Consider the following 26,522-nt stretch of genomic DNA (forward strand, 5'->3'; position numbering starts at 1 on the left):
ACAGTGTTGCGCGCACGAGAGAAACACAACATTGATTTACAATTGTGGTGACCTCCTCCCAGGCTACCTTTGCATCATCAGCCCGTGGAGGTCTGCTCGCAGTTCTGTATATTCGAATACTGTGAGCTTGGACCTCCCGAACCAAAACATCAGTTTCCTCCTGAGAGAAGTTTGGCCGTCTGACGCTGCTGCTCTCTTCTGCCATGGCGAATTGAGTAAACTCTCATTAAGCCTTCGCGCGGCACATTTAAGGGCGAGGAGAGGGGCTCATTTGATTGGTGTGATGTGTGTAAAACCCACTCCACGCCTTCTCTCCTCCCTCTTTCTGACTTGCGCAGGTAGGAGGGACGGAGGTGGGAAAGAGGAGTAGCTGCGCCAGGGTGCACGGTGTGCCAAACTTGCAAAATCCGCCTGGCCACATCCAGTTGGCGAAGTGCAGGTGCGCTGCGCCTCCGCCTCGCCCGGTATGCGAAACTAGAGGCCAATGACTCACACAGCTTTATATCCTGTAAGCCTATAACCCATCATATCTTTGTTGTTTCACCTTGGACTGAAAAATCGTTTCACAAAAATTCTAAAACACAGGATGTGATGCTTACTGTTGTCTTTTATCTAAATATGTGCATTTGTTTTTCTTGTAATTGGTCTCTAAACAGATCATGACTCTGTTCAGCAGCCGCATCTCAAGCTCCTTAGCTCCATGATAGCTAAATGCTATCTGCTGTTAGCGGCGACTTCATTTGATTTTCAGTGACTAACCAAACTTTGAACTGTTAATGCTATGTAATAATATTCAGGAGGACTAATGTTGGAAAATGTTTTCTATTATTGTCAGGAGGTGGCGCTAATCACCACATTGTTAGAAATGTGGACCTTCATCACTTGCCAGTGCTCTTACTGTGTTTAGGAGTAAATCAAGCTAGCATTTGCACTTGTTAAGCTGTTTAGCTACCATTAGCCAGCAATTCCTCTGTTGAGACACCCTACATTATATGAACTGTTAATGTTAGTAAGTAATAATTCTGGTGAAGATGTAAAGAAACAGACAGAGAGCTGTATTGTTGGTGAGTGACAGCAAATACTACAGCCTCTCTAGCTTGATCGCTGACTTGTGTGCTAGACAGTAATGGCAGACAGTAATTATTAATTATTAAATACTGTGTGTCAAATTTTCTAGTCATAAATCTGTGATAAATATTTAATTTTGGTAAGGGGCCTATTCAAATGTTAATGGTTTAGAGCAGAGGTCTACAATATTTGTCAGGCCAAGGACCCCCAAACTGATGGAGGGTTGGAGCAGGGACCCCCTACAGTATATATTTTATATTAAATTGTGTTTTATATTAAACTGGGCCTAGTACCATGTATAAACGCACCTTGTTATTGTGCATCCAATACTAAGCTATTCAAATAATACACAGGTTCATGTATTCATGTTTTTATTTTAAACATGTACAAGGTACAGTGAGTAGGGTGGCCTTGCCACTGCCATTTATAAACATATCTTGTCAAATGATACCAATGCCAATATCAACGCTGTCTGTGAACAGGCTCTGATTGGAGGGAGAGCTAACCACGCCCACTTAGGAGACAGGAACATAAGAGTAACTGTTTTCTTAACAGTGGATAAGCCTACAGTTGGGTGTCTCCCTTCAGCCAATATCTCTGACTGTTCCCTCTAAAAGCTGTTTTACTGCGCAATTGCGCACTGCTCCCCACCTCTTTGCGCAGATGACATAAAAGTTGCGCGCTCAAATATCCCCGACCAGTTTTTATTTTTATTTTTTTCTCATATGCACTGTTCTATGACTTGAACAGTAAATACGTAACGTTACTCCACTGTGGGCGTCTGTGCAATGAGTGACAGATGACAGTGAACTGTCAGTCAGTGATGATTAAAAAAACATGCCCACCAGGCGCTGCCCAGCCAATACCTGCAACGGTTGTTTAGCTTGACAGCCAATCAATGGCATTATGTTGGGTATTCGCTGCTGTCGTATTTGTTGTTAGCCGTTAGCCATAGCATCGTAGCTATGGCTAAACGTGTGGGCTATTTCGTCCGAAATCTTAAGAAAAAACGTGTGTCGTTTAAGGTGAAGTGGCTGTCAGAGTACATACAAACAGACATGCGAACGCCACCGGTGAAACTCGGCGATATTTTTTCTTTTTCAAGCGAGAATGGAGTTCTTTGCGAGACGTGCAAGACGTGAAGCAGGGGTCCGTTTGTTTCAAATTTTTAATAAGACGACTTTGCTGTGGCCGTCAAGGGCCGCCCCCTAACACACACTGGCAGCGGCGCGCAGCGGCACCGTCAACATGTATTTCCCACCCCTACCTACACTAGTTGCCAACGGTTGCCAACTGCTAGTAACAGAGGAAGAAGAGGAAAAACTTTGAGGCAACAACAACTTGAATTTCACGGGTGAGTTTCTTATCAAAGTCGTCTTATTAAAAATTTGAAACAACCGGAGTTGATCCTACGAGACGAGACGTACATAAAAGGCTTTTCTCGCAGCGCCGCCATGAGCGCCGGCTGCACTGGAAATAGAGCAGTGGGCTGAAGCAGAGCGGCGCGGCGCGTCGGCCAGCGCCAGTGTGGGTTGGTTCATAGAATATAATGGAGGCGGGCGTTTTGACGCGCGGCGTACGGCGGCGGTGTGTGTTGCACTTAATCCTGAACTCTGAGTTGATCTACTCTGAGATAGGAAACTCTGAGTTTCCGGTTCCAGAACAGCTGATTTGAATCAGTTTAATCAACTCGGAGTAGTTTCACCTGGAGTTAAGCGCGTGCACCACGACTATAAAAAGCCAGCATCAATGGAGCCCCGATTCGACGAGTCACCATGGCAACTGGGAAGAGGAGGGCTGCGTTTTTCAGCCCACTAGAATTAGAAATCTTAATACGCTCATACGGCAACATTGCTGCTCTGGTTAATGCAAGGTTTAAATGTAGTCCTTTGCAATCATAATAATATTACAGGAGAAAACTGCTTGAATGGTAGCCTATTAATTTATTTCATTTAGGTGCAATCCCGCGGGTGAGAAGCGCACTTGGCAGCAGTTTAGGATGAAATATATAAACATTGTTCAAACAGGTAAGACCTCGGCATAATCTCATGGGGGAACCTCATTCTGATCATGTTTTACATTGTAAAGTAAATATTAAGTGGCTGTTTGACTGTGCAGTTGTTTTATCCCCAACATAATGCTGTTTTCACACACATAAATGTCTTCTCATCTATATCATGTTCTGTTAAATAATTAAGCCTATTTAAACTAACACAGACTTCTACTCAGCCAACAGAAAGAAGGCAGATGCCGTAAAACGAGCACACTTTTCTGACCGCCCTGCATACAGTTGCCTTATTCAAGTGCTCAGCATCTCCGACATTGTACAAAAACTTCCATTTGCAAAGAAACGCAGCGCAACACACAATATCTGCTGGGATGTGAGAGCATGACTATGATTGGTAATGTTGCAGATGTAAGGACAGATTAGGTTGTGTATGTAGATGATGGACTGTGACGTGAAACGGTACCGCTCAAAAAGATAATTGTGTGGAAATGCTAAAACATCTATGCGCGGTCTGATAACCATCTCCTGACGAATATTTAATTCTCTGCGCAGTAATGCTGCACCTTCATCCACGGGATCGTTATCAAAAGGACATGCCATGTTAGTGAAAAAAGTCGCCACCTACTGTGCCTAATGGACTTCTGATATACTGACTCTGATTTTTTAAAATGATTTTTTAAATGACAGACGGCAGAACTAGGCTACGCCAAAACTCGCCTGCTGACTGAATGAATGAGGAAATCACATGGAGTGTGTGGCTCTGAAAGAGGGCGGAGACAGAGAGAAACTCGAGGTTCATTGAGAAAAACCTGGTCCCGACCAGGTTAGGTTCATAGAGTCTGTTACTACGGTTACCTCTCTCTCTGAAACAGGCTGGAGTTACCCCTCTTTCTCTGGTTTGAGTTACCTCCCTTTTTGAAACGGAAAACTCAGAGTTTCCCTCATTTCAGGGTTAACAGACTCTGAGTTTTCACTAAACCAGCTTTGTGAAACGGACCCCAGAAGTACAAGGCGAGTTTACACACACACACACACACACACACACACACACACACAGAATATGTATGCACAAACACTTACAACATAAACGTATTCTGATATTTTTCTGCACTACCTGGCCAGGCCAGCAATATGTTTTTGCCACTAAAAACTTCATCCAGTACAGCACTGTCTGTAGTAGCAGCTCTGCTACAGTTTTTTGTTTACAATGTATGTTTACATGCACTCATTGCACTGCCTGGCTACTAATATTTTTTGCCAGGAAAATGTTTTCATCCAGTACAGCACTGTCTGTAGTAGTACAACTGCAATTTAAGTTTACATTTAGTTTTTGATCTAGCATATTATATTTGTTGCAGTTTAGAGGCCTAAAGTAGCTGGCAATTACTATTAAAGAGTGTTACTTATTTTATTTTCCAAAGAGAGTCTTTTTGTTACCATCACTCTTAAATGTTTGTGTATTGTCTCCAAGTGACTTTTATGGAGCACATTTCCTCTTAATTGTTCACATTATGGCAATAAATGCAGAATCTATTTTGCCAAAACAATGTTTTGTTATTGTTAATTGTAACTGACCTAGATATTCAGTAGTTCATGTTGTTAAAATAATCTTATTATTAGTATTTATAGTAATATTCACTTGTAATGATATTTGGGGTTGGAGAGGTGATGCCATGGCACTGCTATGTGGATGTAGTGTGTACGTGTCAGATGTCGCTCAAGTAGGTGATCAGAGGAGTTGAATGTCTGCTCAGGAGTTTTCAAAATTAGAGGGAACATTGGTATCCATGTCTTGTCCCTGCGCCAGGAGTCAGCCTCAGAAAAGTAGTTCCTATAAATTGACCCTCAAGCGCTTCCAAGTGCGCAAGAATTGCTTGTGTTACGGGAGGGTAGAGCACAGCAGAATCTCCCAGCTCATTCACTGATGGAAATATGGAAAATATTCTCTCCCCGACACGCTCCCTCCATCTTCGGATTTTTTTGAGAAAGCCTTCCATTCTGTCGTACAGCTGAATGGCATGTGTATTGCGACCTTGCATAGAACTGTTAAGTTTGTTTTGCTAAGTGAAAATGTCAGTAAGATATGCAAGTTTGGTGACCCAGATATTGTCACTGAAAAGTGTAGCCAGCTCTGTGCGCTTTTGGAGAAAAAAAAACTCTTGAATAGATGTGCGTAATTCCAACACACGTGACAACACTGTTCCACGTGAAAGCCATTGAACCTCAGAATGGTACGGTAGCGCAGTGTGGTGTTCTCCCTCAGCAGCACAGAGATTAGAGAAGAGAAGTGTTTGTAAAGCACTCTTCTTGACTACATTGACAACTTTCACGACTGAGTCCATGACATTTGACAATTCAGCACTCATGTCCTTGGCAACAAGTGACTCCATGTGAAGCATGCAGTGCATCCAAATCACTTGCGGAGCCACATCCTTTACAAGCACAATTAGTCCACTTTTTAAACCAGCCAGGGCTCTTGCACCGTTGGTGCACAGCGTAATACATTTTGGCCATGAAATGTAATTTTCTCTGAAAAAAAAAAACGTCAGTCACTTTGAAGATTTCAGAACTAGCTGTGCGTTCAGGAAGCCGCTTACGACACAAAAATTCCTCCTGCATTTAATTTTGATCGACAAAGTGCACAAACGCCAGAAGCTGGGTGTCCTTTGACACATCTATTGATTTATCCAATTGTAATACAAATGCATCTGTCAGCCTCAGCTTCTCTATCAGTTGCACCCTCACATCAGATGCCATCTTGTCAATACGGCGAGCGATGGTTGTGTCCGACAACGGAATAGTTTTCAGTTTATTAATGTCAATATCATTCCCATACATTGTTTTACACATGTCAATTGCTGAAGCCAATATTAAATCCTCTACAAGTGTGTATGGCTGTTTCTTCTGGGCAATCCGGAGAGCAACTTGATAAGAGCATTTCAAAGCTATCTCACCAACTTTGGCTGATTTTCTCATCAATATCTGTTGACCTTGGAGGGATTTGAGACTAGTTTGGAAGTATTCAACAGGTTTGTCTTTTAAGTGGCTGTGGGTTGTCTCCAAGTGACGCTGCAGCTTTATGGCTTCATTGATTCATTTGACAGCACAGTAGAGCAAATGACTTCTCATTCTCTTCTCTTCTCTTCTCTCATTTGCGCTTACCCTTATCAGCTGCTACATCAGCAGCAGGTGCCGCCTCGCCACTTGCATTTTCACCAGTGGTGTCTGAGGTGGAGGGTATCTCTCTTGTGCTTGTGGAGTTTTTGGTCGAGTTACAAATCGATCCATTTTCGCTCATAACAATGTCCATGCACTTGGCATAATAATATACTAGTGTCAGTAGTTGACTGTTGTGGGTAGGAGCTGCAGTGTTTTAGCCAGGAATATCTTGCAAAAATTATTGCACAAGGATTCGTGGTTGAAGTAAATGTCATTTCTTCATTTATTTGTTTTATTATTTTATTTTTTTTTTACAAAGGTATGTTCTTTTCAAATAATACTGCAGCGTGTATCCTTGTGTCTGGGATCTTAGCCAGCTGGGGACTGAATAGGCTCTTGGCCAATCATGGGGAACCTGACAGAGCCAGCATGTAACATGCGGCCGCGTGATTGGCACAGCAGCGTGAGGGGTGGGTCCTCCTCTTTGTGTGCAAGAGGCTTGGAGGGACAGGTCAAGGCTAGTCTCGTACTGTGAGCGAAGCGGTGCCCCGTTTGAGAGAGCTCCTGTGTGTCGCTGAATGTTTGCATTTCTGACTGAAAGATAACATCTTCTGCCTCCATTTATCCATTTGCTACAATATGTTGGATTCATGTTAATGTGTATTTAAAGACATTATAATTTGTGGAAAACGAATGGGGGAAAAAAATTAAAAAATATAAAAAATTATCTAATCAACCAAAAATGTCATGACCCCATCTGCAGTACCTCCGCGGACCCCCTAGGGGTCGCGGATCCCCTGTTGAAGACCTCTGGTTTAGAGTGTATAGGGGCTTACAACATAATGATAGAGGCATATGATATTTAGCAGATATTTACCAAACTGACAGACCATATCATTAAGTCCAGCCAGAATAATATTAAGATATCATTAAGAACTGAACTGGTTATGATTGCAATCTGATCAGTAATAACAGGTCATACCATTTGCCTATGTATTATGATGTAACTTAAACTATCTTGGAGCAAACAGGAGCTTGAGATGCAGCTGCTGGACAGAGTCACAATCTGTTTGGAGACCACTAACAAGGAAAACAAACACATATATTTAGATAAATACATCAGTCAACACCATGTAATGTGTGCTTTTTAATCCAGTGGAAGTATTTTTTTTTAATTTTTTTTTTTATTTTTTTCAGTTAAAGGTGAAACAACAAAGATATGATGGGTTGAAGTGTTACTTGCCCACCCTGTTCCTCAAATGCTGTCACTGACGTCATGTGCTTTCCTTCTTTTATATTTTTCTTGACAGGAAGGAGACATTAAAGTATTTCACATATAACTCATTTCAAATAATTAAATTTTCTCAAGTTTTCTGATGGAGACCTTACCACCACAGGATTTCACCTTTAATACAAGATATTTAGGAAAAACCTTTTACTGTTAGAGGAAGATACTTAACTTTAAACAGTAGCTAAATATTAAATTAGCATTAACAGTTCCAATGGGGGAAAATATTTCCAGGTAGTTATAATTGTCCCCAAATCCCCCTTCACACCTTATCTATTCTGTGGCCAACATCTATTCAGTGTATATGGAACTGTTTGTTTAGCAAAGAGTGCTGATGGCAAACAGCGGTGGATGCCAACACAGCAACCAGGTCAGGTTGAGCTTGAACCTTTATCACATGTCTGCCTCTAGGTTGTTTCCTCCTCTCCAATGTGGCAGATGACACTCAGCACTGACAGATTTGTACATGAACCAGTCAGGCTCTGAGGGTGTGTAATCAGGCAGAGCTCATCTTTTGTTTGTGATTTAATACTGTCATTCCACCGACTCTGAATCTCCTGACTGAAATGTCCAATGGTCTTTCCTCAGGCTGTGGCAAACTCAGGCCGAGCCGAGTTCAGAGTGTCGTCTCCAGCCAGGGCAGCCTGGACTCAGACATGCAGGGTAAGTGTTGCACAAAGATGAATGATGTTTGAAGAATTAAGTGGTTGTGACAAGTATTAAATCCCTTAATGTTAGCTCAATTCTCATCAGCTTGTTAGTTTCACACTTAAACAAAATTAGGGCTGTACCCCACTAAAAATGATGTCAGTTGAATCAGATTGGGAAGTTTAATATGAATATTCAATGATTTGTTTTGTTTTTTTCCATATAAAGTTAAAGAGTTTGAACGAAGTTCAGTGTGACAGTGCAGTATTCATGTAATGTAGTAAACAAAGTAACAGCGCTAATGAGGGATCGGAAATGTGCCACAACATTTTTTAAACTAAATATCAAACAAAAACCAAAGACTGTGTTGTATTAAGTATCTGTGAGCTATAAATTCACCACTTCCAAGCAGACAAGATAATGCTACCTTGGAGCCTTAGTGTGGAAAGTTTCTCGCTTAGTGGTAGAGCAGGCGCCCCATGTACAAGGCTGTTGCCGCAGCGGCCCGGATTCAAATCCAGCCTGTGGCCCTTTGCTGCATGTCATCCCCCCTCTTTCTCTCCCCCCTTCAAGCTTACCTGTCCTGTCCATTAAAGGCAAAATGGCCAAAAAAAAAATCTTTAAAAAAAAGAACACTCACTCCACAACAAAATCTGGGGATCAAAACATCCCCAGGCTCACACTGCACAGCATGCTGACTAGCAAAATAATAGAAATCTATCCCTACAACACAGATTTGCTTCCTCATTCAAAGCCCTTAAGACCAGAATGTATTTTGCAGCATAGCCAGCCTGTAGCCAGATGATTTAGAGAGTCTGTCTATTTCTTTAACCTGTGGACAAACACCTCTAATGATTTAAATAGCCTGTGCTTTTGAGTATACATTTTAGTGAATTCCGAAACTATCTTGCAACTTCAACTCACCAGCTTGGCTGAAGCTCAGCATCATGCAGCTGCTGGTACACATTTTCAATACATAGTAGATTTTATCTTTTATGTTTATGCTTATTTTATTTTGAAAGGAACAGTGCACATTAATGAACATGATCACTTAAGTTGCGTAAATGTGCCAGATCTAGTCATACAGGCTAATTTTCATCTGCAGTCCCTGGCAGGTTGAATGTGTAAGTATATAGGAGAAAGACAAAATAACATACAAAAGCACAGAAACACATATGCACAGATAAAAGATGGATTGATGGCATGTCAATAGAAAGGCACGTGAGCACAAAGCAAGCATGTAACCACAGACAAAAGCACATAACAAGGCACACAGGCAAAAACAACAAGATGTAAGCAGTATTAATAAAACTATGACCTATACCATCCATCAATCCATTCATTTTCATCCGCTTACCTGAGGCTGGGTTGCGGGGGCAGCAGGCCGAGCAAAGCACCCCAGGCATTCCCAGGCCAGATGAGATATGTAATCCCTCCAGCGTGTTCTGGGCCTACCCCAGGGCCTCCTACCAGTGGGACGTGCCCGGGACACATCCAGTGTCTGTCAGCCTCCCCCAACATCTGATCCAACTCACCACCAGGTGGTGATCAGTTGACAGCTCTGCTCCTCTCTTCACCCGAGTGTATAAGACACACGGCCACAGATCTGATGATACAACCACAAGGTCAATCATTGATCTTTGGCCTAGGGTGTTCTGGTGCCAGGTACACTTATGAACCTCCCTGTGCTCGAACATGGTGTTCGTTATGGCCAGTCTATGACTCACACAGAAGTCCAATAACAAAGCACCACTCGGGTTCAGATCAGGCAGGCCGTTCCTCCCAATTAACCCCCTCCGGGTTTCTCCGTCATTGCCCATGTGAGCGTTGAAGTCCCCCAGGAGAATTATGGAGTCCCCAGCCGGCATCCTTTGCAGGACACCGCCAAGAGACTCTAAGAAGGCTTGATACTCCGCACTGCTATTTGGCACGTACACACAAACAACAGTCAGAGACCTTCTCTTTGCAACCCACACAGTCGCATCGAGGTGACCCTCTCGTTCTCCAAGGAGAATCCCAACACAGCGGCGCTCAGCCAGGGGCTTGTGAGTATCCCCACACCCACCCGGCGCCTCTCACCTTGAGGTGAGCCCAACTAAATCTAGTCAGTATCACGCCACCTCCCGCACGAGCTCCGGCTCCTTCCCCACCAGACAGGTGACATTCCCCGTTCCCAAAGCCAGTCCACGACACCAGGGATCAGCACGCCAGGGACCCCGCCCCTGCCTGCTGCCCGGCACACAATGCACCTGACCCCGATTTCTGTCGCTGTGGGTGATGGGCCCACAGGGTGACTGCTCTGTTATCTGTTCAGGCTGAGACCGACCTACCCCCATGGCCTAAAGCCACACATATTGCACATACTTAACTAATCACCCATTCAGGTAAGTGACAAACGAACTTATTTGTTTGCCTCTTCGACCTTTTTTTTTTCCTTCCTCTTCTCCGCTCCTGAGGGATATGCCTGCTTTGACATCTTCGTAGACGGTACTCTGCATGCTCCGTTCAGTGAACAGCACCTGCCCCCTGGTCCGTAGGGTCCCCTCCCTGCTACAGGTCACGTTATATATGTTGACCATTGACGTTGCATCAATACTCATCGTTGCCAGTTTTTTGGATCAAACAAACATGAGGATCCTCACATGCTGCCCTATAGACATGTAGGCTGCAGTTCATTGTAAATAACGGGGTTGCCAGGTCTGCGCAGAGGTGTGACAGTCAGTCAATTCAGTTTACTGTACATCCATCTGGGGGCCCCCTAGTGGCCGCGGGGCCCTAAGCAGCTGCTTAATTCGCTTATAGGGAGGGCCGGCTCTGACATTGATGACATGATTTTTCTTTTCTACTCTATCCGTCTCTCCTCAAGCTCTCCTCTAAAACATCTCACGCTCTGATCACTGCAATCACACACAAGGTGCAATACCTTCACATTTACAATCCCTGTAAATGTGAAGGGATCTTTAATGCCTGTAATAATTTATGAAATGAAATTTTGATGTAAATAAAATAACAGGCAATGTTATGTGATTATGTGACAGTAGAAAACAAAATCCAGTTTCAAGAGAGATTGAAGACATGTCCAGATATACAACACAAAATTAGAAACAACAGCTATGACCATAGTCAACATTTTAATAAAATACACTGCATGAAAATGAGAGTAAGGTTGGTAGAAGAACACCCTAATAAAGCACTGACCTGAACCAAAATGACCAAATGTTCTTGAAAACAGCTGAGACGCCTCTGTACCAAGCTTAGATATAACAGTAGAAAATACTGCCAGCCAATCTTGCTTGTATGACAGTCACTCAGTATCAAGTGCTGTGGTGATACAGTAAGTTTCAGTGGTGTTATGGTACTGTCGGATTATGGAGCCAGGACAGTATCATTATATTTTGACATTGAAAATAATGTTTGACATTGAAAAAAGTTCCACTAAGAAATAAAACACGAGCATTAAAAATTATTTTATTCTACTTTTTACTATTAAAACTGACATATGTGTGAACGTTTCCAATCCTCTCTGTTAGCTCTGCTATATTTGTGCTTAATTTGGCCCTTATGTCTATTTTGCAAGTGTTGGTGGTGCTTTTTATGGTTGTTGTTGGTAGAGTTTGAAAGACTTTAGTCACAGTAATAAATCCTGTTGAGAGATGGGGAGCTGTCCTGTCACCAAGGTTTACACACTTGGCATGACTTAAATAGTGACACCATAATGTTGCCTCTTTTTTTGTTTCGCCCCTGTGTGTTTAAAGGTTACGATGGTGGGAGCAGTGACTCTGAGTGTGAGAGCCCCACCCTGGATGAACACGAGTGTCAGTCACCACTAATGCCCGACTTCTGGCTCATTGTCAAGATCCACCAGGATAGAGTAAAAGTCTACTCCCATTCCAGGTCAGAAAAACCTCAGACAATAATCCAAGCACCTCTGTGTAGTCTGTTGCCCCTATTTATCAAACACTTCGAGGTTCCTACCTGGTCCAGGATTCTCAGAGTAACACTTTTTTGCTTGTTCTGTTAGGCTTACAAGTAAAAAGAAATGTATCAAGTTTCCTGCAAAGTCATCCTGTATTCAGCTGCAACGATAAATTATGAGACGTCAACAATGATTTCAGTTTAAACGGTCTGTAAAATAGTGATGTCATTCACTTTCAAAGGAAGGTGCTTTCTCCTTGGTGAGACTGCCTGTAGGAAGCTTCATTAAAACTCTAACAACAGTAATGAAAGTCCCAGTCAAACTTTCAGCACAGTCCCTTAGATGGATTCTTAGATGCTGGATCACAGCTGGTCATTGTCAAGTTTCTTATGATTTGTCATATTGCTGCAGGTGCTTCACAGAAGGAAAAGTGGTCAGTGCTGAGGAGTTGGAGAAGAAGGAAGAAGAGCAGGAACTGCCTGAATACTTACACTTGCATCAAATGGTGGTCAGGAAGATCGGTGAAATCTGCAGAATAGTCAATCAGGTAGCTCCTGCAGCACTCAGCACACTACATCACAAATATTTTGTCTTTCAAAAACATTAGCTGCCAAGGAGAGCCTGTAGCTGTCCAGTAATTACTTCTTGGCTCGGTGTGTTTTTATTCACCACTCTCTCTTACCATCATTCTCATGATTCACAGAAGTATCTCTTAACACCAGACCAAGAGGTTATTGAAGGATCTTCTATTTCTGGTCTACTAACCATCTTGCAATTAGCTAGCTTAGTGTGTTAGTGTTTTGGGATGGGAGGGGCAGACAGCATGTTGCCTGTTCCGTCCTGTGGGCTGCCTTGTTGAGCGCAGTGGCACTGAGGACATTATACACTCACTGGCCACTTTATTAGATACACTTGTTCAACTGCTCTTAAACGCAAATAGCTAATCAGTCAATCATGTGGCAGCAATTCAGTGCATTTGTTCAAGACAACCTGCTGAAGTTCAAACCGAGCATCAGAATAGAGAAGAAAAGTGATTTAAGTGACTTTGAACGTGGCATGGTTGTTAGTGCCAGACAGGCTGGTCAGAGTGTTTCAGAAATTGCTGATCTACTGGGATTTTCAGTCACAACCATCTGTAGGGTTTACAGAGGATGGTCCAAAAAAGAGAAAATATCCAGTGAGCAGCAGTTCTCTGGGCAAAAATACCTTGTTGATACCAGAGGTCAGAGGATAATGGCCAGACTGATTCAAGATGATAGAGAGGCAACAGTTACTCAAATAACCACCTGTTATAAGAAAGGTATGCAGAAGGCTTTCTCTGATCGAACACGTTGAACCTTGAAGCAGATGGGCTACAGCAGCAGAAGACCACACCGGGTCTTACTCCTGTCAGCTTAGAACAGGAAACTGAGGCTGCAGTTTCCTGCACAGGCTCACCAAAACTGGACAATAGAATATTGGAAAAACGTTGCCTGGTCTGATGAGTTACCAGTTGAGTGGCTACCTGATTATTTTTGCTGACTGTGTCCATCCCTTTATGACCACAATGTGCCCATCTTCTTATAGCTACTTCCAGCAGGAAGCAGAAACCTGGTTTCTTGAACATGACAGTTCACTGTACTCCAGTGGTCTCCATAGTCACCAGATCTCAATCCAGTATAGCACCTTTGGAATGTGGTGGAAAGAGAGATTTGCATCATGGATGTGCAGCTGACAAATCTGCAGCAACTGCGTGATGCTGTCTTGTCAATATGAACCAAAATCTCTGAGAAACTTTTCCCGCACCTTGTTGAATCTGTGCCACGAAGAATTAAGTCAGTTCTGAAGAGAGCCTCAAACAGAATGGCTCCATACGAGCATGTGTATTGAAATGCCCCTATTGCAAATGTTTAGGAAAATTGTACGAATGACATTACCTTGCCACTACATGGCAGTGTTAAAAAGAGCACAGGAATAGAAACAACATATGCAAATGAGGAAATTAAAATTTAAAATAACAGGAATACTGAACCTGAATAAACATGTACATCAGTCCAGACTTCTATCCACTCAGTTGATTTAGTGTTTAAGTTTTTTTGTTTGCTTTATATCGATTCAGTTCTTAGCAAAAAACACAAAAACAAAACACCCAAATGCACAAGGAAACGTTTCTTTTCACCTATTACGAACACACAGCACTGCAAGTGTCAAAGACAGATGCAATATTAGGACCTTTTCCATCAACGCCACATTTGTTGTTGTGAAACTTTTGACTCTGCCCTCTAGTGCCATCTAATGGCTGTATGCCAACATAAAAGGATGCATGAGGGCAGTGACGTTTGAAATGAACAAATCTATGTTCGTACATAAAGAGAATGTAATGAACCCTTAGGTCTGTTGCTTTTAGACCTTAACCATCAGCCTCTGGTCATTGCAGTTTATGGTTGCCAGAGCATTTCTGGTATTTGCAGGGGGGCCATTGAGCATTGACACTGTCATTGGTATCGCTCTACACCAATTACCTGTTAGTATAAGTTTTGCACCCAACTGTTTTCCTACCAGCTACAGTCTTGCTACTTACTGCATTTTGTTCTTTTTCTGTCTACAACGTAAAATAACACAAGAGTGAGGTTTTCAATAAATAGGGAGGCACTGAAGTTACACTATTCAAGCATTCCATATTGGATCCCATCAGTTTACCTACTGTGGTGTCTCTGTCATAAGGAAATACAAAAGTCTCTAAAGAAAACTGTATTAAATTGCTAACTCAGGATGAACAAATGCTGACCTGCCGGTCCCCTCGGTCTGTATCCTCTGTTGGAAGCAGTAGTTCTACAGTATACAAATGATGATACCTTCCAAGTTTTTTTTTTTTTGTTTTTTTTGGGACTCGGTAATCTTGTTGTACACATGGAGACTCTCCATTTTTTGTTATTTAATTATGTGCAGCTAACATTAAGTGTGTCATATTCTAGTCACTTTTGTGTCTCCAACCCAACTGTCCAGGATGGGTGGCCATGGAACTGAAGTCATCTCATAATGTATCTCTGCACCCCACAGATGGATCACTAACCAAACTGTGTGTCACACTCTGGGATGTGGGCCCAGTTCAGAAAATATTTTGAATTTCAACTTTCCTCTCTTACTTGCCTCTAACCACTCTATATGCCATCCATACAAGATACAAAGTACCAGGACTGGCACAGAAGAGACACAAACTAATAAAACAAATTTTTGGGAAAAAAAGTTTCTGGGCAGATCTCTTGTATTGCAGAATGCTGTGTTCTGCGTACAGCTGTGTGCACTGGACTGTGACAGTGTTGTGCAAGTACACGAACCATTACAGACCGATGTTTTCAGCATTTGTCTCTTACCCATAAACCCTTACAAAGTTCTTTGCGATACTGAACTATCAAATCTCACTATTTTTTGTTAGAAATACATCTTTATTCTAAGCAACACACACATCAACACAATCCTATATATAGTAAGTGCAGTTGCTTGTGAAATGATTCCTTTGTTTGTGTGTATATGTAGCGCATGTTGCTGCAGGACCTACACGACAGCCATGTATGTAACTCTCTGCTGGTGGCTGAGAGTGAGGAAGACATCTGGAAGAATGAATCTCTCTACAGGCAGAGGCTCAACACCTCTGATGGTGAGTCAGAAACAGATACAGATAGTTTTGGGTTTATTTCTTTAGGTTTTGAGATTTCTGTGTTTTAGACCTGTCAATATAAGATTTTAGAGGTAAAAGGAAGTTTTGATTCAATTGTGTCAACAGACCCTTTAATTTCTTCTTTGATGTCTCACATGCCCTCACCTTTATATTTTTTTTTATATTTTGGCCTGCCCACACAGATTACAACACAGATGAGAGCTACCAGGCCAGAGACTATCTTGCAGCCACCATGCAGTTCATCCCTGGACATTTTGCCTGTGACGTAGTGTGGAGCACAGTCATCCACATTCACCCACGCCTCAAGATGGGACCTAACATGGGGGTATCCAGGGGTGAGTAGCAGATCTGAGTTATTGGTTTTATAAAAAAAAAATAAAAACACAGGTTGACATCCATCATGACATCAAATCTATCTGAGCAAATTGGTAGTTAGCAGAAAACCAGAATCCTAGGTATTAAAGTTAGCGTATTCACTTTATAGAACTGCTCAAGATGACTCAGAATAAATGGTTTCATATGTAACATTTAAGCTCTGTTCTGCTCTTCCTTATTTTTCTGTTTACAGAAGATGAATTACAAATACTCAATTATATATTTACAGGAAATAGATTATAAAAATACAAAGTAAATACAGAAACAGGGTGGTAAAGAGACGTAAGACATAAGACAGGGTCCAGTCCATTCCATTGTTACAAGAGAGCCATCGCTATTGACACATGGAGTTATTTACAGTTCAGAGGCACTCATTTAAAGCTCACATTTTCTGTTACAGTAAGAAAAAAAACATCATTAAAGCTGAATATTATCTAACCTAGCCTGTCAAATGTAAATGAAAAGGCAAGCAAACCCTCTTTCTCTTCTTGTTGAGAAGTAAAATCGTTTGCCTGCTTATCGACATTACGCACAGTTTTACGCCTCTGCACCAGTGACCAACAAGACACATTGTGATCCAGTCATTCAAACTACTTGTTATCTGGGACGCATTTGATCACGTATCCTTTTTAGTATAATCGCTTAAGCATCCTGATGCAAGGACTGTGTCATGGGTGTAGGACGAGGTGGTTGTTGTGCTTAAAGCTCTATAACTTACCCATTTTACTGTATGTTGGGTTGGATGTAGTGTTGCATCATCATTCCTTGTTTTGCCCTGTGAAAGGAGACGTGTTAAATTCTGCTGACAGCTATATATATATATCCGGCTGTACTGATACAACCACTAATGTGACAAGCAAACATGCAACAGAGCAGCTAGCAAAGGTGTGGACGTAGTGACTAAATGGGGCAGTAATGAAATCTGAACATAAGTGGTCAGCAGGTGTGAACAGTGATGGGTCTCGGCTGTCCGCTAGTGGTCGGATCACCGAAAGGATTTTTAATACCAGGTCTAATCAGACTATGTAGGTAATTAAATTAAATTGAGCATAGTGTTAGTTCAGTTAGTTCATTAATGAACCACTTCTCAATTTAGTCTGTTTTTGTTTGAATATAGTCATGATCGTCTGCTTAAATTAAATAGATATATTTTGCAAACATGCTAAATTTGTTAATATATTTTTTATCTCCCTATGGTAGCGATCCAGGCCCTGCGCTCTGTCCTGAACTCTTTCTGTGTGGTCAACAGGAAGAACATGTTTGTCTATCAGGAGCGTACAACCAAATCAGTCTTCTACCTCAGGTTAGACTCTCATCATTATTCACTCTTCACATTTTCATTTCTTTACTGGATTTCAGTCTTTGTCTACTAGGGATCACATTTTTCACAAGTGTGTTCTTCAGCATTTTAAACCCAAATTCACAAACACACATATCTTATAAACCCTCCTTTACATGTAATGGCTTTGAGAGGGCTGTGCCAGCATTCACCTTTAAACTTTATCCTCAAGGGTAGTCTCACTCACCAGACCTTTCTCAAGAAAAGAAAGGTCTGGCTGCGCCGACTCTCACTTTAAGATTGGAGAAAAAACGTCCCGGCTTTTTTTGCAGGACGCGAACCATGGCAGAAAAATGGCTACATCCCCGCAAGATCAAACACCGCAAAAGTTAGTAAAGGACGTTTGTCGACTATGACAACCAGAGTTGGTAGGGCGGGACTTCAGCGGGTGGCTCGTTCCGCCCAATGAGAGGCTGATCTCTGCAGCGAACTTCCACCCACTCAGACTACCTCAAGGGTGACTGTCATGGGTGTGGTCTGAACCCAATAGCAGCACCAAAGAAAGAAAAAAAACAGTCAACATTTTGGCCTGGAACCTTTCAAGACATAGGTTCAGTCCAAAGTGCTTGAAGTGGCACGCCAAAGCAGAGAGCAGGTGAGTCAGTGGCGTTTGCTGGATGCACACAAATGGCAAACAGTTTAAATGTGTGCAGCGGTGAGGAAGTAGTCAGAAGGCAATGTCTGACGAGCACAGAGTCCACAACCAGGACTACACACAAGAGAAGCCAACACACCTGAGTGGAGCGGACTGTAGGCAGCGAGGGTCTTGAAAACGGCAATGATGATCCTGCGGTGCACACACAACAGCAGAATGTACAGCCACATGGCGAGGTAATCCACAGCACAGGAAATCAGGCTTTTTCTTTTTACAACAGGTGAACTCACTATGGAGAACTGGATGACTGCAACAAGGAAACAGTCTGGGAATAAATGCTGGAAGTCTTGCATGAGTATGACAAAGAACAATTTTGCAAGAAAAGTCTGTGAAGCTGGAGTCTTTATACTGGCAGGAGGCAATGATCCACAGATGAGAGCAGTTGGCTTGATGAGGTGGGTGTGGTGGACTGGCAGGAGTGGGAGATGTGTGGACAGGTGATAGGCTGGCAGGCAGGTGTGGTGCAGAGGCAGGATTAGTGAGAATTAACTAGGTTAACTGAGAGAGTTGCATGTATGGCAGGTTGACAGTGCCCAGTGTGACAGTGACACTAAGTGTTGGGCAATATTTTCATAAGTCTGCTTAAAGGAAAAATACAACCACTGATGGTTTTAAGGCAGCAACATAGTAGAAAGGAAAAAATACTTGCTGGAAACTGACCTGCTGTCAAAACGCCCTTGTAAGTGAAGGTCATTTCTGGATGCCCTGAGTCAGATGGTGGAGCTTCTATATTACATTGTTAACTGTGAGGCTAGAGCGAACACTTCGGTATCTTCACAGTCCCACCTTACAGAGTTCACACAGATGATTTCACAACTTCACCATGACTGGGCTCAAAGTGACTTGTCATGGCAGTGAGCAGAATGAAGAGTAAGAAAGTTACCTAAGACCATGCAGCTGTAAAGATGTAACACAATTAATCATATAACACTGTTGACCACTTTATGCATGCTTAAGTTAAGCATGCTGAGGGTTTTCCATAAAGCAACATTACCAGTTAAATCACTTGAGTAAATAGTGGTTGTTCCAGGATAATCTCTTTAATAATGGAGGTGAAGCTCAGTCCTATAGTTCTGGTGTGCTGAGAGCAGAAGTCAAAGTCTAATTGCAGCAAACATCACCTTTATCACAATTTAACATGGACTGCAGTTGTTGCCAGTCCAAATGGTAGAACTTAGACCTTTGTCAAAATCAAGTATCTTGCAGTAGTCTAGGCCACATGTGTTTCCAAGTACACTTGTTTTTTTTAGGTTGTCCGTCTGTCTGTCTGTCCCATCCTTGTGAACACGGTATTTCAAGAATGCCTCAAATGAATTTCTTCAAATTTGGCACAGACTTTCACTTAACTCAGTGGTAAACTCATTAGATTTTGTGGTCAAAGATCACGGTCAGTGTGACCTTGCATCTGTCTGATTCTAGTGAACACAATATCTCAAGAACACCTTATGGGAATTTCTTTAAAGGGACATTGTGTAACATTTTCAGTTGTTTATTGGCAAAAAATTTTTGTACATTGTGCGGGCAAGTCATCTGGGGGGTTCCATAACGTTTCGCCATCTTGAGAATACATCCGCCAGCAAGGGACATACAGCACCGCCTTCAGCTTTTTTTGTGGGGAGCCAGGCCAGCGCTGCGTGACTGAGAAGCTGAAGGAGAGGAGCAAGAGGCGCTTCGCTACTACCCCAGCACTACTGCAGCATAACAGTCCCACTCTTTGAGCATAATGCAGGATCATGCATATGCAGCATCATAGGAGACGGAATCCTTGTCAGCAAGAAAGTGCAAAGGGAATCAAAAAGGCAACGAGACTGGCGAATTAAAAAAAAAAAAACGAGGGTCAACATCGGGGTAGCCTTTCCCAGGTGGAGAGAGCTGCTGAAGGAGAAAGGTAATGCAATCACAGGTCATCGCCACTGCGAGCTAAGAGCGACAAGTGGCTCAACCTCACACACCTCATCCTTCTCCTCGCATCACTGCGCCGCTGTTAGCTGTTAACTGTTAGCTGCTGTTAGCACCACCGCTAACAGCGGTTAACAGCGGCGCTGGCCTGTGATTGCATTACCTTTCTCCTTCAGACACACGCGACACAAGTTGACAAACCCCCTCCTCACCATGCTGTCTGTGTTTACAACGTAGGACTGTTGGGAAGGTTGTAAATCGAATCAAACCAATCACGTCTTGTCTTTTGACAACTGACAAGTGGCTCAACCTCACACACCTCATCCCTCTACTCGCCTTGTGTAGGAGCCTGAATGAATACTCCATGAAGTGTCAGATACATGGTTTCATCAATGTTACCATAGCTTTTTGGTACACAGCGGCTACCGTTGTTGCAATGCGCCTTTGAAACAGTGAGGCGCTAGAGTGCGCTATCCATTTGTATGCAATATACAGTACAGGCCAAAAGTTTGGACACACCTTCTCATTCAATGTGTTTTCTTTATTTTCATGACTATTTACATTGTAGATTCTCACTGAAGGCATCAAAACTATGAATGAACACATGTGGAGTTATGTACTTAACAAAAAAAGGTGAAATAACTGAAAACATGTTTTATATTCTAGTTTCTTCAAAATAGCCACCCTTTGCTCTGATTACTGCTTTGCACACTCTTGGCATTCTCTCCATGAGCTTCAAGAAATCTCTTGAACTGTCCAAACTTATGGCCTGTACTGTATGATTTCAACGGTAGATGGGAGAAATTCCTACACACTGTGGCTTTAAATTGGACACAGAGATCAACTGAACTGAAGAATAAACTTATTAGAATTCTGTGGTTAATGTTCAAAGGTCACGGTCAGTGTGACCTCACAAAATATGTTTTTGGCCATAACTCAAGAATTCATATACTAATTATTACAAAACTTTATACATATGTCTAATAGGATAAAATGATGAAGAGATGACATTTTTTATCCAAAAGGTCAAAGGTCAGCTTCACTGTGACAACACAAGCCCTTTTTAGATAGGAATTGTGCAAATTTGCAGGAAAGCCCAATCAGTCTTTTTTCAGCATTGGCAGTATAAAAACAAAATCGGGGAGGGCGGAAAATTGCAGCCTACCTACTTTTGTTTATACAGAATGCGCCTTTTTCGGGGCAATGGGGGGCGTGAGCAAGTAACAAAACGTGTAGCTCAGCGTGTGACGTAAACAGTGACGTGGGAGGGAAGCTGCAGCTAGTCAGGTGGCAGTTCATCTTTACAGTGTCTGTCAGGTTTGCGTTTCCCTCTTGCTACTAGCTGCTCGCTAGTCTGGGGCCGTTTAGTGGCCAGAACCAGGGTGAGAGAGACAGGATCCGGAATTCGATGGATGCGCCTTTCCGTCAAAATAAAAGCACCAAGCTAATAAAAATGCGGTGAAACTTTTTAATTTAAAGAATATAATTCACAAGAAAAAGCCCCAAGCCATTAAGTTAAACTTTTTCTTTTATTGTAAATCAATGGTGCGCCAGAATTTAAAGTTTTACTTCGGTGAACACTTTTAGTTTGGTGAATTTGGTGAATTCCGGATCCGCTCTCTAGATCAGAACCAGAATCCAGACAAAATTCAGAGTGAATGGAAACCAGGCTCTTCGCTGTATGTGAAGAGCCTGGTAACGCGAGGCTACTGTGTTGCTAATTCCTGCTATCAGCTGTTTCCTGTTTATCCACCGCCAGTGGCTCGCACATGCAGTGTGTTTAAACTTAAAGTGTTCGGCCCATAGCCATATATACATAGACGCCGCATTGACTGTGGAGAGGCGTACCTAAAACGCCGCATGTACATGTACATCTACGGAGGTGAGAGGTACTCCACAATCTGAAAGTAGAATTATTCGCTGAATTTTCGACCGATTTCCAAATGGTTTGATTTGTTAAAAACGTCACACGTGTAGCTATGACACAGGATGCTTGGACATTTTAAAAATGACGGTTTTACTACCCAAATACAAATTCTACTTAATGTTTTCAGCAGACAGTCTTCTGACTGAAAAAGATTTCTGACTTTTGTGCCGCTTATGGATGTTCAAATGAGCGGAACATACAAACCAGATCCCGTGGAATCACTTTTCACAGATAAGGTGTACGTAAGGGATAATATCGAGTGAGCAGGTTGTTCGTACTCGTCTCGTACTCGTCGTCCTCTGCTTATCCGGGTCCGGGTCGCGGGGGCAGCAGCCTCAGCAGAGAAGCCCAGCCACTTCCGTCAGCTCTTCCGAGGGAACCCCGAGGCGTTCCCAGGCCAGCAAGGCGATGTAATCCCTCCAGCGTGTCCTGGGGTGGCCCTGAGGTCTCCTCCCGGTTGGACATGCCCGGAAAACCTCTCAAGGGAGGCGCCCGGAAGGCATCCTTACCAGATGCCTGAACCACCTCAACTGGCTCCTCTCGATGTGGAGGAGCAGTGGCTCTACTCCGAGTCCCTCCCGGATGTCCGAGCTCCTCACCCTATCCCTAAGGCTGAGCCCAGCCACCCTGCGGAGGAAACTCATTTCGGCTGCTTGCACTCGCGATCTCGTTCTTTCGGTCACTACCCAGAGTTCGTGACCATAGGTGAGGGTTGGAACGTAGATTGACCGGTAAATCGAGAGCTTAGCTGCAAGTTGTTAAATAGTGAAATAAACCCCGACAGAACGGATAGAAGCCCTCCGCTCCGCGTTCTATCCATAATATAACCAGCTCATTTTACATTATCCCACGAATTACACAACTGCTTACTAGTGAAATAACTAATTTGAGACATAATTTTGGTTAAAATGCAATGTTATTTCATCTATAAACTGCCTCTGGTCTGAAAACAAAACAGACCTTAGACTGCAGTGATTGACCAGTTAGAAAATTAATGATAAATATTGGATGTATATTGATTTTTTTGATTTGATTTCTTTATTTAAATGTCATGCTTCAAAGAACCCCAGCCCTTATGGGCTTATAAGACACTTTATCTCAAAAACAGAAACAATGATCAAACATACAATTAAGAAACAACCAAGATACAAAACAGATGTACACTAATACAGATATACAATAGTAGAACGTAAACACAACAGTCCTCATGATTAGGACAGTGAACCCTAATCTAATCCATTGATATATCTCACTTAAAGAGCAAGGATTGCCTTCTATTCCAGGCTTTGAAAATGAAATTAGCAGTCTTAAAAACCTCAGCCTTAAATAACTACTCCAACTTCTGACCATCATCCGCCCAAAATAAATCAGCTTTTTGTTTTTGCATTTCATCAAACAAGGGAACCCTTACATCCTTATGCTGTGAACAATAAAACATAAAGTGAAATTCATTTTCAACCTCTTTTAGATCACAGACTTTATATCCTATTGTCTTCAGGTACAGCAGTGAACCGCCCCACTTCAGTAGCGAGGGGTAGGATACCAGCTCTCAGCTGAGCACACAGTGACCTCTGGCTTCTGGTTAGAAAGAAAGTAATGTCGGGTTCAGGGCCAAAACTCTGCTTCATTTGAACATATGATCTAAGCTTGGGCTTGAGCCATATGTCATTTGACCATTTCTCTTTATATTGGAGAATTAACTTTTGTTTCAACATATTGACATTACAACAAAGCATGTTATGTTGTGAGCCTTATCCCAGTTGAAAACCCTTTTTGTTAATCTACTCTCTGGCATATTAAGCAGAGAAGCAGAGAGAGAAGCAGAGAAGCCCAGACAGTCCTCTTCCCAGCCACTTCCATCAGATTCCACAGCCCTATCATTTCTCCCAGTTGTTTAATTTCCATAGGCTCCCACCCCATATCTCCCTGTATTGCAAGACTGGGACAAATGTATGTACCCCGAGGAAACATCTTAGAACATAGAATTTACTTTTTTTTTAGCATCCTTGTTACCCAATTCTCTAGCTGCATAAGTGAGAATTGGACATACAAAAGCTTCATAAAGCTGCGAGAATGTGGAGTAACCAGTATCTTTACAAATTTTAATTTTACTAATTATTGACCCTATAGCTCTTCCCCCAGAGTCTGCAAGTATTCCAATCCCCACATCATAAGACATGGATTCATCCAAAGTAAAGCCCAGGTATCTATAAGAATCAATAAATTCCAAAGGCATATCACCCAGTAGAAAGTTCTGTGAGGATCTTGCAGTACCCTTTTTTCTGAAGTGCATAATCTGGGTTTTAGTCTGGTTGAACACAAGCCTCCATTTAGAGCACCAGAGCTGAACTTAAGAGCTTAAGTTAAGTTAAACAAGTTAAGTTAAACACATGACTAATAATAATTAAATGTCCGCTCGCTGTCCGTGGTGCTGAAATATGCGCCGAAATAGGTCCGATGTTTTCATTGCTCTCACCAAGTCGTGCATTGCATGCAGACATGAGGTATTATGAATGTGAGAAACAGCTTCATGTCCTTTGAAACAGTTTTCAATAGCATAGTATGTACTTCTGACAGGTCAAAGACCAAAGTGAAGTTTTATATAAGTTAATATTTTTGAAACTCCATCATCAGTAGCTCTGTGACGTCATGTCATATCGCCATACCTTAGCTTTTGCTGAAACGACGCCCCTGAGAGGCTGACATGAGGAAGAAGTGGAAAGTTCTTCTCAGCAAGGCAAAAAAATACATCTCCTCCAAAAAAAAATCATCCAACTGGCGGGGGTCCTCCCCGAAAACCTCAGTGACATCATTGTTGACGTATTTGGGGAGGATTCCCCTGCCTGGTGGGAAGGCTGGTGGTAGTGCTGCGTTGCAGCCCAACACAAACTGTAAATCCAGTGACAGCTCTTCATTAAGTTCAAACAGATCTCTCCTACCGAATTGAAACCTCTCAATCAGCTCCTCGTCATTATATAGGCTATGTCCAATTGCTTCTGTCCCTAATTACCCTCTCCCATCTAAATGCCCGCTCATTTACAGACGGTGGATGAGACGTGCCATAATCAAGTTGCGCTCTCTGCGCTCTAGAGCTCATGAGCACAGCTTGATAATGACCTTACACCTGCTCTTGACTAGGTGTAAGATTTACGCCCTGTCTTAGTGAGAGGAAGGCTTAAGCCCTGTTGGTGCAACCGGCGCAACTATTAGATCGGACTTAGAATGCCAAGTTACGACCGACTTAGCTTAAGACCAGGCTTAAGACCAGTTGGTGCAACTGGCCCCTGAACTCCTGCATGATTTCCGTGTTGCCACTCTGTAGCGACTTGCTTCTCTTTTCTTCCGTCATTCATCAGTTTTCCAGATGTTGAAGTAATCTTTGTGATCTTGTTGCTCAACCAAAAGTTATTATTGAAGTTTGATCAAAGTTTAAAGGAGCAAAAAGCGAAATCCTTTCACCGCTAGGTTTGCTGTTGTGCACTGCCTGTAGACCAAAACAAAGTGTGTCATGAGCCACACCTCCCTCTACCTCTGCTCTACACCCCCCCCACCCCCCCACCCCACTCACCTAATCTGTGCAGCCAAGTACTGCAGCCTCTCCACAGACTATTAAATCCAGACGGTCCCGGTGTTTCTTCCGCAGGCTCCACTTCACTCAGCTTCACTCAGCTGCCCGATAAACCCGCTGCTTCTTCCCATATTAACCTGAATAACAAACCAGGGCTCGGTGCTCTGGTTGGATCCTGGCGCAGCTACTCCTCTTTCCCACCTCCGTCCCTCCTACCGGCGCAAGTTGAAAAGAGGGAGGAGAGAAGGTGTGGAGTGGGTTTTACACACATCACACCAATCAAATGAGCCCCTCTCCTCGCCCTTAAATGCGCCGCGCGAAGGCGTAATGAGAGTTTACTCAATTCGCCATGGCAGAAGAGAGCAGCAGTGTCAAACAGCCAAACTTCTCCCAGGAGGAAACTGATGTTTTGGTCCGGGAGGTCCAAGCTCACAGTGTCCGAATATACGGAACTGCGAGCAGACCTCCACGGGCTGATGATGCAAAGGTAGCCTGGGAGGAGGTCACCACAATTGTAAATCAATGTTGCGTTTCTCTCGTGCGCGCACGCTCTCTCTTTCTCTCTCACAGTCTCACTCTGTTTCTTTTCTTTTGACTTTTCTAAGATGACAGATGCTGAATATATACTCCCTATCTGATGCTGTGGCTGTTTGTGGTTGGCTGAGAGGGATGTGAACTCATTAGTTTGCAGCTGTGTTAATCCAATCAGGTTGGGTTTCCATTACGTGTGCCAAACGTGCCAAACGGTGCCAATCCCCTTTGATCTGACATCAGATGTGACGGGACAGTCGATATAGAGATACATTTATGTGCTGACTGCAGATAGTTGCATTGAATAGTGGTTTTTGTGGGTATTTATTGCATCGTTAATGTGCCTGACATTCTGGAAACCTGCCTGTGAGGTTTTGGTGACGTGTGCGCACTGTCCGCCGGTCAGCCAAACTTCGGCTTACACCGGCTGTGCTCCCCCTGCGCTGACAGTAGACCTGGTTTCAGTTGGCGAGCTTTTAGCGC

General features: G+C 42.9%; 1 protein-coding gene across 7 annotated transcripts in view; it reads left to right on the top strand.

Annotated features, from left to right (window-relative positions):
• The window catches only part of szt2 (SZT2 subunit of KICSTOR complex), a 421,207-nt gene that overhangs the window by 156,005 nt on the left and 238,680 nt on the right, over positions 1–26,522 (top strand). For all 7 annotated transcript variants that reach the window (XM_033622785.2, XM_033622790.2, XM_033622786.2 and 4 more), the window contains exons 39-44: positions 8,112–8,186; positions 11,927–12,065; positions 12,499–12,634; positions 15,604–15,724; positions 15,928–16,080; positions 17,321–17,423. In XM_033622785.2, coding sequence (XP_033478676.2) covers positions 8,112–8,186; positions 11,927–12,065; positions 12,499–12,634; positions 15,604–15,724; positions 15,928–16,080; positions 17,321–17,423 — 727 coding nt within the window. The remainder of the gene's footprint in view (positions 1–8,111; positions 8,187–11,926; positions 12,066–12,498; positions 12,635–15,603; positions 15,725–15,927; positions 16,081–17,320; positions 17,424–26,522) is intronic.

The sequence above is a fragment of the Epinephelus lanceolatus genome, chromosome 6 (genome assembly GCF_041903045.1).
Source record: "Epinephelus lanceolatus isolate andai-2023 chromosome 6, ASM4190304v1, whole genome shotgun sequence".
NCBI lineage: Eukaryota > Metazoa > Chordata > Actinopteri > Perciformes > Serranidae > Epinephelus > Epinephelus lanceolatus.